Source organism: Protomyctophum parallelum, assembly GCF_964188405.1.
Source record: "Protomyctophum parallelum genome assembly, chromosome: 11".
In the NCBI taxonomy this organism is placed as follows: domain Eukaryota; kingdom Metazoa; phylum Chordata; class Actinopteri; order Myctophiformes; family Myctophidae; genus Protomyctophum; species Protomyctophum parallelum.
The window spans coordinates 37,013,323-37,029,084 of record NC_139707.1 but is presented as its reverse complement, the minus strand read 5'-3'; the positions used below and the strand labels follow the sequence as shown (position 1 = coordinate 37,029,084).

Genomic DNA, 15,762 nt, shown 5'->3' with positions numbered 1-15,762 from the left:
TATAGGTTCAACCCACCATGGACACCTTCTGAGGACTGAAGCTTTATAGGTTATAGGAGGGGGGGGGAGTGATTGGTGAACCCAACCCACCATGGACACCTTCTGAGGACTGAAGCTTTATAGGTTCCCGGGTGCTATCCGGTGGTTTTGGCCCCTCTTTTACCTTTTTTTTTCTCTCCAAGAAATAAAGTTTAAAAGGACAAGTATGTGAGGGGTGGCAGATAGAGAGAGGGGGCAAATGAAAGAGGGGGATGTTGCAGCCACAACCACAGGACACAACATCTAACAATCCAACCCATCTTGGAAGAAAACGTGGTGTCACGGAGAGGCCTTCCTATTATTGGTCCAGAGCAGCGTGGGGGGCGGGGGCGGCGACTGAGGCGGGCGGCGGTGGTGGTGGTGGTGCTTCCAGTTGCTGTGTTGCCCCTCACACTGCGCTCGGCGCCAGCGGAGCAACTCCCCGAGGGCCGCGCTGCTCTCGTCCCCTCCGCACGCACGCAGCCGTCGGTTCGCCTGGTGGGGGAGGGGAGGGGAGTGGGGGGGTGGGTGAGTGGGGGAGTGGGGGGTGCAGATGAAGGTGCCGGCCGCGCAGGAGAGGAGGAGGGGTGGGGGGAGTGGGGGAGGAAGGGGTGGTAAGAGAGAAAATATTACAAAGCGTTCACATTTCGACGCCCCTCGTTGAGTTATTACCGACTCAGGTAGATGAAATGGTCAGGCTGTGAGTGCAGGAGGAGGTGGGGAGGAGGAGGAGGAGGAGAGAGGTGGGCGTGGCAATGACAAGCGGTGGTTTGATGCACATTACAGAGGAGGTATAGCAAAGAAAGAAAGAAAGAAAGGAAAAAAAAACATTTCACAAGTCAATCAGATTTGAATCGCGCATGCAAGGAGGAGGATGAAGAGGAACCCGAACAGATTTGATATATCATATTGTGATCATTATCTGTCTGCATTAGGCACCCCTCTGACACTGGCGGCGGAGGCTGGAGGGAAAAGAAATAGGCCAACGTCTCTCTGCCTGATCCATCATTTTGAAAGAAGCAATAATCATTGGGCTGATTTGCTCTCCGCTCTCGGTGGGCCAGCGGTGTCTCTCCGGGCATCATCCTAACGGAGGGATGAGGGAGGTGAGATGAATCTGGGGGGGCTAGCTAGCCAGCGGTCTCTGGAGACACCACAGGGACATCTAAAGAGGAGCCAGCAATGGGAATCCCTTCTGTGACTGGCAGCTTTAATGACACCTCATTTCCATAGCCTTGCGCCCCCCCAGAGCCTCCCTATATATACGATTATGTCAAGTTTTAGGACGGGGACCGAGGAGAGGTGTGGTTATAGGGGGAGACAGCACTGCAACGCCTCTATGGAGCGACTATACCATATGGACACACATGCATGGCAAGACAGACACACAGCGTACATAAGTGCACGCGCGCACATCCACGCACACATGTACACTAAGTAGGAGATGCCATCAGTCATCACCAGCCGGTCAATACACAGCCCCGATCAATCAGGAAGGAATTCCAATCTTCCACAGTCAGTCGGTGCCAGCAGTAGGACCAGCAGTAGGACAGAGCCCTGTTGATCCACACCAGGTTATGATCCACATACCAGTGATTCCGAGCTGCGCCACTGAGTCTGTCGGCAGGGGGGGGGGGGGGGGGGGGGGGGGCGTTCAGAACGTGTAGTCGTTGTTGTCGTTAGTGGAAATGGGCGCTCCGCATGAAGAGCAGGGCTGAGGGTCCAAAACGGGTCAACATTCCTTTTATCCACATAATTCTTTTTTGCAGATGGGTTCCCAGATTGATACCAGTATAGTGTTGCGTTGCCAGACCGTTACCGTCTAGCTCTATCATGAGTAAGCGATAAATAAGCGGAAGTGGAGCCTCTTCCCCACTTCCGTTTCGTCTTTACAGACACGCGAATTTTAACCCACTATGAATAGAAAATAAACTAAGCATATATACCTTGTTGCTTAGCAGAAAAGGATATTTGAAAAAAATATTTTTGTGAACGGAAAAGCCAGCTTCCTTACTCGGATTTCTGGGAGGTGTATAGTTACAGACTATATACGCTATACGTAACAATAATAATACCAGTATGATCTATACCGGTTTGATCAATCGACGTGGTTCAGGATAGGTCTGGAAATTCTATGGATTGGAAATTCTCCCACCAATTCCTTTTCCTGCAATGATTTATAGCAGAACAGTCCAACGATAAATGTAATCTCGGGGCGCCCCGCTGGCCCGCCCAGGCACATCATGCCACATATAGGCTCTGGCCTGACAGCGCGTCGACGCGTGTTCCAGTCCAGTTCATGACGACCTTTGCTGCACGTCTACTCCCTTCTCTCTCTCTCTCCCTCTTCCCCGTCAGACTCTTCACTAGATACTAGCAATAAAGGCAGAGAAAAGCCAAAAACAAATCTTAAAAAAAAGACAAATGTAATCTCTGCATGCACGTCGCACACGCGCGGTGATCCCCCCCCCCCCTGTTTTCCATCGCTGCTGCAGTTGTAGAGGAGAGCTAAATAAAAAGCAGCAGGAATCACACTGCAACATTTTCCCCTCCGCATATTGCCAAGCATACAGTTACAGTACAGTCAGTGACGCATTCCAGGAATCCAGGCCACACACTCACAGACACATTATACACATTCCCACACGTCATGTATACGCAGTCTATACGCACACAGGTATGTGTACGCACGCACAAAGACAAGCTGTATGCACTTGAATGCATATATATATATATATATATATATATATATATATATATACTCTGGCAGATACATACACACGTGCAATGCATGTACACGTACGCACGCGCACGCTCACACACGCACACACACAGCATTGATTGCCCGTACAAGCACAATGCTGAGCGACCTAATCTATAATTTACACCTCCCTGCCAGGCTATTCTCTGCACCGACACCAGCCAGGAACACTGGCTACTAGTGCTACTGGAACAGCAGACGTGGAGGAACACGGTGTCCTTCTGCAACGCGCACGCACGCAGGCACGCACGCACACACACGCGCACACACAGGCACGCACGCACACACTCTCAGCTCCGTCCACAATAATGCATTATATTGCCACAATATACTGGACTGGGTTTGATGATGATTATTGGAATCCCTGATGGATTTGCTATTCAAACACAGTCTATATTCCCACAGGGCAACGTATATATAAAGGTGAAGGCAATACATCTGACTACACCACATTTTCGAGGACGTTGAAATATTCGTATTATACATCTTCTATAGAGCACCGCTATACGTCCATAAAACGTTACGGTATGTATTTATCGTGGTCAAATTATCGTCAACGGCGTGTCTCTGGAAGAACACGTGTGTATGCGTGATGACGGGACGTCCGTGTGTGGGTAAAGAATGTGGCCGACAAGGAGAATCCATCACTGGGACTGAGTCTTGAAGCAGATGTTTCACACGCACGCACGCACACCACAAGACGTGTGTGAATGTTGAAAATTAAAACCACACATGCATTTGATTGATATTAAGTCTTGTATGTTTCTGTTGAGTGTGTTTCACTCAACAGTGACACCATTACCTCAACATTGAGCCGTGCCGATTACATCCTCACTTATTAACCCCCCCCCCCCCACCCCCCCACTCCCAAATCACAAATCAATCATGTCTTCAAACGACACAGTTGCTGGTATATATGAAGTGTCTACTTTAGTTATTCAAATGAGAAACATCAAGCACTTTAACCGACACGCACACACGCACGCACGCAGTCTCACACACACACACACACACACACACACACACACACACACACACACACACACACACACACACAGTCTCACACACACAGTCGCACACAAACACACACACACAGGCAATAACCGAGACTCTTAAATGCCTCGTCCCTTGGGGGGGGGGGGGGGGGGGGAGCCAATATCAAAATCAATATGTTAATGGAATGGTAATGTTATGGTAATGCCATGATAATCTGGGATGACTAGTGGTCATTCAAAACTGTCAGTCCGAGACTAAAGGTTGACCCGAGGCCATATACAGTATAGTACACACACACACACACAGCAAATCAGCACAGGACGTCACATTTCAGTGACCTGATTAACCCACCATTCATTAATAGCGTACTGCCAGGGTTTTATCGCACGTAACACTGACTTTGAAGAGCCAAATATCCGTAATGGCATGTTACAGTGACAAACTGCTGTGTGTGGTGTCATGTTACAGTGACAAACTGCTGTGTGTGGTGTTACATGTTACAGTGACAAACTGCTGTGTGTGGTGTCTTGACCGGTTGTTGTTCTCTCGGTCGGTAGTGGAAAAACCCGACCACGAGTATCACAGTGCCTGCTACAGGCCGTTGAAAACGCTTGTCTGGGCCAGAGAAACGGCCCCTCAATGTCGTTTCTGAGATACAGAGCTTTAAATACAGGGCTTAGAATGGAAGTGGATGCGCAATGGCCTCGGCCACTGTCCTACTTGGCGTTGTTGTGTTGGCAAACGGTGGCTAACGATACAATCGGATCAAAACATGGATTAAAGAACGTATAAACCCTGGAACTGGAGTCTCGTGTTTGCTAGGGTACTAATTTAACCCTCCGCGTTCCTCGTTTTTTGAACACTAGGTGATCTACAAGCTCACTGTGCGTCGCACTGCTCACGCGTTATGAGCTTACAGATCGACTATATCTTCAGTCGTCGACGGACGCCGATGCACATAACCCCAAGTATGAATCACCGCCACGCCGTTATAGGCCTCCATCGATCGCGGCCATCGGCACGTTACTGATGGATACATGTCACTTAACCACTTTACTACAGATAACTACATTACAGCCTCCATCGGTTCCCTGGTGGTAAACTAGCTGCACAAATCTCCATTTCATTTACACAAATACCGACGCGGGGAGGTGGGGAGAGAACAAATAATCAATATCTGTCCCTCCTTATTGGTCCTCTGCAAAGCTGTTGAAACACGCGAGGGCTCCGAACCCCACCGCCGTAGATAGTTCACTGTTACGCTCTGCGAGGGTGGTAATGGCATTAGAGGACAAGCAGTTAAAAACCTCCTGCATTAAGTGTGTACAACACAGTCCCAAGTCCTCTGGGTTTATTTAACTTGAACAAAATGCAACCAAATGGACCCTTATGGATCCATGTGGTTACGTTTGCACACTCCCGGGAGTTATAAACATGGATACATTAACACCGAGGAGGTCACATGTGTGTGGGCGGTTACACTGATGACCTGTATGACTATAGGTGTCCCCCCGTTTCACTAATTGCTAATTGCTTAATCCCGCGCACGCGAACGTGGCGCGCACACATGCACACACACAGGCCTATAATGAAGCCGATTGACACACACACACACCGGTGTCCCGGTCGCAACCATTTAACGTATTCATTAATTTCTACTAATCCAGGGGAACCAGCCTACATATAAACTGTAGTGTCTCTCACTCTCGCCATGAATGAAAAAAGACACAAAAAGAATGACTCAATAATACGCCATCTAACCAAACAGTGAGAACGTGCAATACACAGACAGTCGTTTCATTCTTCACACGATTAGGCCCAGGCTGCTGTTTGACTAATGTTTACAGAAACGCAAAACAAGCCCACCCATTCATTCCTAGAAGCGAGCTCCCCACCCCCGCCCCCCCCCCTCCCTCCCTGCCTTTCATTCATCCCCTTGCTTTTCTCTGTCCCCTCAGATCTGCTAATCCTACATCAACAAGGTTTGGAATGCGGCTAATTGAAGGGTATTCTGGGCTGCAGACCACCGGTTCCCAAACTCCTCAATGAACTCATTGGTAATGGAACCAAGTTCCACAGACACCACACTTGATTAGTGAGATAAGAGGGGGGGAGGGGAGGGGGGAATGGGGGGGGGAGCAACGTGAAAGGTCACGCTGGAATTGTCTGAATGGTAATCAGTGAACTAACACCAAGTATGACATTCTCCCATAGCCTCGCCAATTAGGTCTAGCATAAACTTATCTAGAGCTGAGCTTTTTCAAGGTCTGTGGGGTGATTCCTTTTTTTTTACCAATTTATATAAAAAGCATGAATGCTGCCAGTAGTGTAAGAGTAGTCTTAATTGTAGTCAGACATTGAACCAGTGCAGACGATACGATCTTGGAAACAAAAAAACAAAGCACACAAACAAAAAAATAAAATAAGGGGGATTGTGCAATGGATTCAGCAAAAATAAAATTCCCAGCAGAGGAATGGCACAAACAGCAATAAAAAAACTGCAGCTCTCCTTTTTGCTCAAATAAAGAAACAGTTCCCAGCTATAGCCTACTTGTTGTGTTGTTTTTTCTGAATTAATTCATGTTCGTTCGCCACTGCCACGACATGTATCGGAAGTGCACGTAATATAATGCTTGCATGACATAAATCTTTGCTAATCCATCGGGAAAAGCAGGTTACGGTCTAACGGTAATGGTTGGAAATAAGATTCTGCCTGGGCCAAAACATAAAGTCCAAACATGTCTGCTGGAGCCTGCCGATTAGCCCACAAACCCCCACCCCCAATACCCACTCAGTACTTAAGCTTCTTACTCTGGGGGTTAATGTTGGGTCACACACACCGCTTGACCACCAACTTTCACCCATCAACTCTTATCTCGGCAAGAACTGACCTGCGTTGCATGGAGATAATAACCCAACTATATACCGGATCTCCCCCGAAGAACAAGTCAGCTTTGACCCGCATGTTTTGAACCCGACAGAAGTGTGTAGAGATCCCTGAAGATCCATATAGTCACCGTCTCTGGAATTCAAAACGCCATGCAAAATGTTTCCTTGTTGCCTGCAAGCGGCATAGTGCATCTCCGATACGTATACGGGCATTGCAGTGGTGGAAAGTAACTAAGTACTTTTACTTAAGTACTGTACTTAAGTACAATTTTGAGTTATTTGTACTTTACTTGAGTATTTCCATTTTCCAGTACTTTTACTTCTACTCCACTACATCTCAGAGAGACAAAATGTGTACTTTTACTTCAGTACAATTATCTGAAAACTTTAGTTACTAGGCGGTTTAAATTTTGATTAGAAAACATACATTAACCACTTCAACCCTATACATTTCGGCCATTTGAAAACAGATTTTGTACACATTTTGAACTTGTGGAATGAGACATTCTGCACAATGAGTAGGCTACTTTTACTTTGTACTGCTACTAGTACATTTTGATACTTTTGTACTTTGTACATTATCAATTCCGTACTTTTACTTGTAACGAAGTAGTTCTAAATTGCAGTATTGGTGCTTTTACTTAAGTAAAACAATTGAGTTTCTTTTTCCACCACTGCGGCATTGTGAGATTTTACCGTAGCGCACGCTACGCGGTCCTCGGTTTCAATTGAAAAAATGGACGCTCCATTTGACCCTGAGGATTGGACTGTGTGTGGGATAGATAGACTGACTGTGTGTGGGATAGATAGACTGACTGTGTGTGGGATAGATAGACTGACTGTGTGTGGGATAGATAGACTGACTGTGTGTGGGATAGATAGACTGACTGTGTGTGGGATAGATAGACTGACTGTGTGTGGGATAGATAGACTGACTGTGTGTGGGATAGATAGACTGACTGTGTGTGGGATAGATAGACTGACTGTGTGTGGGATAGATAGACTGACTGTGTGTGGGATAGATAGACTGACTGTGTGTGGGATAGATAGACTGACTGTGTGAGGGATAGATAGACTGACTGTGTGTGGGATAGATAGACTGACTGTGTGAGGGATAGATAGACTGACAGTGTGTGGGATAGATAGACTGACTGTGTGTGGGATAGATAGACTGACTGTGTGTGGGATAGATAGACTGACTGTGTGTGGGATAGATAGACTGACTGTGTGTGGGATAGATAGACTGACTGTGTGTGGGATAGATAGACTGACTGTGTGAGGGATAGATAGACTGACAGTGTGTGGGATAGATAGACTGACTGTGTGTGGGATAGATAGACTGACTGTGTGTGGGATAGATAGACTGACTGTGTGTGGGATAGATAGACTGACTGTGTGTGGGATAGATAGACTGACTGTGTGTGGGATAGATAGACTGACTGTGTGTGGGATAGATAGACTGACTGTGTGTGGGATAGATAGACTGACAGTGTGTGGGATAGATAGACTGACAGTGTGTGGGATAGATAGACTGACTGTGTGTGGGATAGATAGACTGACTGTGTGTGGGATAGATAGACTGACTGTGTGAGGGATAGATAGACTGACAGTGTGTGGGATAGATAGACTGACTGTGTGTGGGATAGATAGACTGACTGTGTGTGGGATAGATAGACTGACTGTGTGTGGGATAGATAGACTGACTGTGTGTGGGATAGATAGACTGACTGTGTGTGGGATAGATAGACTGACTGTGTGTGGGATAGATAGACTGACTGTGTGTGGGATAGATAGACTGACAGTGTGTGGGATAGATAGACTGACAGTGTGTGGGATAGATAGACTGACTGTGTGTGGGATAGATAGACTGACTGTGTGTGGGATAGATAGACTGACTGTGTGTGGGATAGATAGACTGACTGTGTGTGGGATAGATAGACTGTGTGTGGGATAGATAGACTGACAGTGTGTGGGATAGATAGACTGACTGTGCGAGGGATAGATAGACTGACTGTGCGAGGGAGGGCAAAGTGTTTACACTGAACCCCACAAGAGCTGCAGTTTCCTTCAAAGAGGGGAGGAGGAGGAACAGGAAAACCCAGCTGGTCACTGATTGCAGGATCAGAGGTTTCGGGGGCCGTCACTCTGATGTCACAAAGGCAAAAAATAAGGGTTGTTCTGATGCCACCAGACCAGCAGTGCTTAAAAGGGCAGCTTTTTTTGTACATGATGAAAATGGAGGAGGGCAGCAGCACTATAGTGAGGCTGTATACGTGCCATGGTGCAATGGTTTCCAAGTTTTTTTTGGGCATGGACCACACTCACCACATCCCTACAAGTTGAAGGGTGCTTCCAGCAAAACTCTAAAACCCCCCAATCCCCCCCCCCCCCCACCCCCACGACACCCCACCCCCCCTCCCTGCCTTAGAGGGCAGCCCCCGTGCCGAACGGAGAGAAGTTGAGATGCCCCCTCTGGAAGAAAAGACAAAAAGAAGGAGAAATAGCGACAATAACACATTGGCAGAAGAAAGAAGATCAAAGGAAGAGAGGATTACGGGAGGTCACATAGGTTATTGTGCCATTTATTACACTACTTTGTAGCAGTGTTGATTTCGACGACTACAATGCTGTGACGACACTATGATGACTAAAACTATAAGACCAAATATATTGACAATTTCGGCAACAAATAAAACCAGACTAAAATGTTAGGAAGGGACTAGTGGACATGAGACCCAGTAAAAGTAAGACACACAAGTCATTTTGCACTCGGTTGCATGCTGAAAATAGCATATCTACAGGCTCACAGCTTGTATAGACCTGCCATTTTCAGCAAGTTTAAAATCTGCCATTACAACGGCATCAAGGCCCGCCAAAATTACAGCTTAGTCGACTAAATCAACTGTAGAATCTTATGATATTTAGTCTACTAAAACTAGACTAAATACCGAAACATTTCAGATGGCTAAAATATGACTAAAAACTAAATTAAATTTCATTCCAAAGACGAAACTAAAATGAAAACTTTGCTGGCCAAAATCAACACTGCTTTGTAGTGTAATGCTGCGATAATACTGGAATAACATCCATCGTGAAATAACGGTACAGCCTGAAAGGAAAGCTTTAGAAGGTTCTACATTAGATATAAGCTCACCTTAGAAGACCTGGCATATTATTAATATTATACCACTATAATGACAAGAATAACTTGGGGGATAGCTGTGCTTGGACAGTGTGTGCTTACTGTCTGTGATAGCATACCGCGACCGCACACACGCGCCGGGAGGGAAACATATCTACTCGCCGTGCTCATCTCATTTTCTACACTAAACTCATGTGACATTTTGCAGAATGTCTCTTTCCCCTTTCTCTCTCTCTCCCCGGGTTCATGTAATAAGAGAAAGTAGTAAGTATAGGGACTATTCCGTTCGCAAATAACCCAGGAGGGAGAGTGCACGGGGAACGCAGCGTGCCTTCTTCAAGTATCTTTATCTCTGGTGAGAATCTCCAGAGAATGCTGTGCCCGCCGCTCTCCGCTCGCCTCGGGGAGACCAGAAGGATCACAATGTACTTTATTACCTCTTTTCCATTTGCTTTTGTACGCACCCTGATATCACCGCCGCCCCCAACCAGTGTTGTTTTTGGCAGAACATTTAGATTTTTTGTTTATGGTCGTAGTCTCTTTGAATAGTTTTCATTTCGTTTTTTTCGTCACATTTTAGTCACCTGGAATGTTTTAGTGTTAGTCTAGTTTTAGTCGACTAAATGTCATAAGATTTTAGTCGACTGAATCTACAGTTGATCTAATCGACTAAAATGTATTTTGGCGGGTCTTGATGTTGTCGTAATGTTGTCGTAATGGCAACCAAGTGTAAAATGACTTATACTGGATCTCTTGTCCACTAGTCCCTTCCTAACATTTTAGTCTAGTACATAGCTGTTGACGAAATTGTCAATACATTTAGTCTTAGTCATCATGGCTTAGTTTTCATTTAGTTTCCATTTAGTTTTCGTCAGTGAAAAAAAGGTAGTCGACGGACATTTCTTTTGTCATAGTAAACAAAATCAACGCTGACACAACACAGGCTCCACAATGAAGGGCGAGTGGGAAATTAAATGTGCCAAAGTCTTGTTTCATTGAATCAATGGATGTCCATTGATCCAGCGATATACGATATGGACATTTCATTCTGTCGGCAGTTGACTGCGATTGGGGTCGGATACCACAGTATATGGGGGGGGGGGGGGGGGGGGGACACGGCGTTGGAGCCACCCTCAGGCGCTACACAGGGAGCAGTTTAATTGTGTTAGGTGTTATTTGTATTCAGATCACCTCTCCACAGCATGGTGGCGATTCTGTACCGGTGAATAATGAATAACACAAATTAAATTATTTACATCTTGTAACACTGCGCTGCGTTCATTAGTCTGTGTGTGTCGTCTTGTGTCTCTTATATGTAGACGAGGGTTCTGTGTGTTAGTTGAGATGGTCGCGGTGGATTCTCCCTTTCTCCGCCTCGTGCGATGGACCTATATGTGGTTGCACGGGAGCGTTCATCGTGCGTGTGTGTGTGCGTGCGTCTCTCTCTCTCTCTCTCACACACACACACACACACGCACAGGAGCTAAAATCCAATCCTGTAACCCTAAACCTATGTTCAGAGCCAGGGAAAGCTCACATGTCACAAGTGAAACAATTTGTTCAATGGAAGCCACTTTTAAGTCCTTCTCGGTAATGACGACAAAGGCCTTAACAACACGCAAGCCCTACTGATAATTGTGTCTATTTCTGTGTTTGTTGCGCAAATGCATGTGTTTGACAAATGATGCTCTGATGGGATTATAAATGAATGGGTGTCGTCAGACCCAGGACTCTTAAGCCCAAGCGTTGCATTGGTGTGGTGTGGTTGACCTTTAAAAAGGGTTTTGTTGCAACTGGTGTGGTTTGGTCTTTATGGCTCCCTCACAGAGTTGTGACTGGTATAGATACTTTTAACCACATGAACCTAGCGTCCCAAATTCGTCCAGCCTTTGCCACCATTCACTCGCCATTTTAACGACCTGTTGTTTCATTTCCGGGTTATCAGGGAGGTGGGCGGGGCTTCTGTTATGAGCAGTGATCGTTAGTATTACCTCATACCCACTGAGATCTCGTCAGAAACGGTTACATGTCCGGACGGAGCGACACGAGACAAATGATTTATGATCGTCGGGATGAGCGGCGGCGGACCATGGACACTAGCGCTCGAAGCTTTAGAGACACAGAGCTTTGAAAATCTTCGCTTTTGATGGATTTAAATGGAGCCTGGATGTAAAAAAAATAAAATAATCCCATAGCTGGTGGGGACGGAGGCGTTGCATAGCAACCGGAGCAATGCTAAAAGGTAAATTGACCGCTTTAATATAGGTTCGTATAGATGGCTGATGCCGTACCCTAGCCTAGGGGGTACGTACGATTAAAATCCTAGATAGCGGAGCGAGACGCTGGTTCTTGTCTGCCCTGAAGGCATGTGTACCTGTCGGCGCACGCGGGAGTGTGTTTTACCTGAGTGTGATGGCTGTCCATGTGTCTGTGCAGAGAGGCGTGGCTGGACGAGTTGGACTTGCCGTGACCGTCATCCTCCAGCGACCCTGAACAATGACGACATCAACGACGCAACGGTAAGGAGTGAGAACAGCCATGAGCGGAAGAATATACAGTTACATGTACACACCCACCAGCAGTCATTTTACATGTACACACCCACCAGCAGTCATTTTACATGTACACACCCACCAGCAGTCATTTTACACAACGGTCAAAGACTCTTCCAACACGCAACGACGCAACGGGGCTGGACTGGAAGCAGTGTTGTTTTTTTGTCGACTAAAACTAAGACGAAAAATGTGGCAGAGGGAAGCATACAGGAAACGAGAGGACGGTACAGTAGGATGTCAATCTTAAATTGCATTACTTCAATTACAAGAAATTAGAGAATGTAGAAGAACTGTTATTTACCAACATCAATACAGGATGGAATTGTGGAACAAAATCGTATCCGACGACAACAAAATATTCTTTCGTTTTTTGGGGGTTCTGAGAGGCTAAATGTCATCAAACGGTGGTTCCGTGGCTCGAATGCCGTATAAATAACGGGCCTTGATATGAAAAAGGTTGAAAGGCACTGATCTATGTGGTTGGACCTTTGCCCACCAAGCTTTGGGCCAAGCTTTGGCTCATATATGGACATAACTATGCATTTATTTTTACCCGTCTGTAAAACAACTGCCCCTTTCCAGACCACGAATGCAGTGTTTACTGTTGGTGAAAGAAATGCAAAATGCCACTCATTCCATGCCATGCAGCGTTCAGGAGAATTGCATTTCTTTCCCCCCAAAGTCTCCTGAACTTGAACACAGCATTTTGCGTTGAACAAATTTGTTTAGAAAAATCCAATGTCGTTTACACCTGCATCTCCACTAGCTAAAGAGTGCTGCGTTGCCCCCCCCCCCCGAAAATAGCTGCTCTACAAGCTCTCAATGCGTCGCGCTGAGACGCGTTGAGAGCTTGTAGATCTGCTATTTCTGGTCCAAAAGTGCCCTCTTAGGGGATTTCAGCCCCCTGCCTATCTAACACTGCTCTGGTATATACCATTGGAGATCTGGTTGCCGTTCTCGCTGGGGGCGGGGCTAGGGCAGTGAGGGTTGTTGTGGTTGTTGGCGTTCCTGTCCTGCAGCTGTGGCGACGGGGAGGTCGGTGCGGAGCCGCAGTCTTCCCGTCCGGGCAGGTTGATGTTGGAGTTGAATCCTGAAAGGAGGAGCACAATAATATATTGATCAGAAACACACATTACGTTATAGTGCCTCATTGCACAGGAGGAGGAAATCATGGTCCTTGTGTGCCCATAAAAAGGACTTGCAGAGCCCAACAGCCCAACTCACTCACTTCCATTAGTCCAGGTTTCTCTGCAGAGTAGACAATAATAACCATTCCCATAATCGTATTGTTTGCCTGACTGACAGGCATACGGAATATATACATGCAAGTCCCGGAAGGGAGGCAAATTACTTCCCCAGTGTGTTTTTTTTCCCGGTATCCTTTCCCCAAATTAGCCCCTTGGCCTCCATGTTGCGTCTATCCTATATAGCCTGACGTCATGAAAGCATTCATGCAGGGCTGTATGTGGTAGGAAGGTGCCCCAACGTGACCCTTCTCTATACCCCCTACGGTCATAACAGAATGAAGGGTGTGTTCCAAAGTGTAGCGGACGATCGCGTGGGTTTCAGTGCGTGCGTTGGACGGACGAGGGGGCATTCATCAGCTGCCATCCCACGTCGAGAGAGCACCCGTCCCCCCAGGCAGTGCAGGCACCACCCCCCCCCCCTCTATTCCTGACATACCTAAATATACCCCTCACTATCCTCCACACACATACACGGCCCATGAGGTAGGTGGGTGTTCGCATTCGCATCACGAGCCATATAGAAAGAGGAAAGGACTTTGGTGAGAGGGAGGCGTGGGATGGAGGGCTTGTTGTGAAGAACGTGCAGGGCTGGAGCGGGGGCCTATAGCATGTGTAGAATGAAAACCCTGTAGCCATGATGGAAATGTGTGTCCGGGTGTGAGTATTTCTGTGCAGCCATGCACGCTGCTGAAGGCTTGAGGTATATATACTTTGGCCGCATGCAGTGTCGCACGCACACCGAAATCAACAGATGTATGAAGCATTGACGTTGTCGATGTTTGTGGAATTCAATTCAATTCAATTCATATAGTTTCAATTATTGTGAAACTATAAAAATATGTGTTCTGTCAGAGACCCATCCATATAGGAGACGTTAGCTTTATACTTTTGAAAGTTGACAGCAGTATATTTCAAAGTTTTTTGCATTCACTTAGTATAAACAACATTTGCGACAAGTAGCAGCTATTTATTCAAATGTAATGGAAATTTATTTTGGAATTAAAGTTAGTTGCTCTGTTTATGTACACAGTATACACAACAGTATTTCTAATGTACCGAGGTCATTCGCTTTAAACGGTGCAGGGTATAAACAGTACTGTACTCTACAATGATTTGTATTCAGTAAGGTGCTTGTATTTTATTTTGCAGGGAGCCAACGGCTGCATCGTCTAGCCTAATATGTCAAACCAACTACCCAGCAGGAAACAACCATGCACCACGCCCCCCCCCCCATGCACATCCTAGGTTAATTGACGCATTCGACGCTTCGGCATGCATCGGGCTGCTCCCCTTCCCCGACGCAATAAGTGGCCGTGGCCCCTCAATCCGGCTTGAGGTTATAGAGGGGATGGCATTCATCATCAAACCCGGAAGTTATGCAGGAACGCCTACCGAGTGGCAAAACCGAACGGAAAAGTTGTATTTGATTGCATCGCATGACGATAAACGACATTAAACTCACTTTGTCACTAATTTTGCCACTCGATTTTGCCATTCACTTTATGCATGTGCATACCCTCTATAGTGGTCGTGAGTGATGTTAAGAAGGACCGGCGACCACCTGCCCCCTCTTTTCCCTTGGCATTCCTGTGGCTTTCCCCGCTTCCCCTGGGGAGGAGGAGGAGGAGGAGGCGGTCGGGGCGGCGGCATGGAGGAGCGCCATGCAGGGGCAGCTGCTCTTCTTCACAAGGATGTCTGAGATAGCGACTCTAACCCCTGGGCCACCCCCATGGCCTCGCGTCGGGTATCACACGGCAGGCCGTTTTAACGGCCAGCAGCAGCGGGCGGAACGGAAGTAGGCCATCCCGCTAAGCCCCATCGGCATCTCGCCACCGCGCTCAGATCTCAAGCACACACACACCGCCGCCGGCCTGGGCCTCGGCCGACTCAAAATAACAGCAAGGTCATGACCCCTCCCCTCCCTACCCTCGGTACTGAGTTCCCCTGTCGCATGCAGACAGGGTTTCCATGACGCCAGCTCTTTTTGTTCTCCGCGGTATACAGGTATAACAAGCGCTGACGAGGGAGGAAGTCAGCCGGTATGGGAGTCGTCACGCGAGACGGAGAATGCGTCAGTGTGTGCCTCTAAAGCGTTTGCGTCCTTATGTTCAAAGGAGGATAGCTTCCCCCCCCCCCCCCCCCTCCTTCTTGACC

At 47.1% G+C, this 15,762-nt stretch overlaps 1 protein-coding gene across 1 annotated transcript in view; it reads right to left on the bottom strand.

The window, feature by feature from the left end:
• Window positions 1-318: 318 nt before the first annotated feature.
• myo16 (myosin XVI) overlaps window positions 319-15,762 on the bottom strand; it is a gene marked incomplete at both ends in the record, with an annotated part of 120,000 nt that continues 104,556 nt past the window's right edge. The window contains 3 exon segments of the mRNA XM_083776781.1: window positions 319-513; window positions 12,210-12,295; window positions 13,296-13,451. Coding sequence (XP_083632907.1) covers window positions 319-513; window positions 12,210-12,295; window positions 13,296-13,451 — 437 coding nt within the window.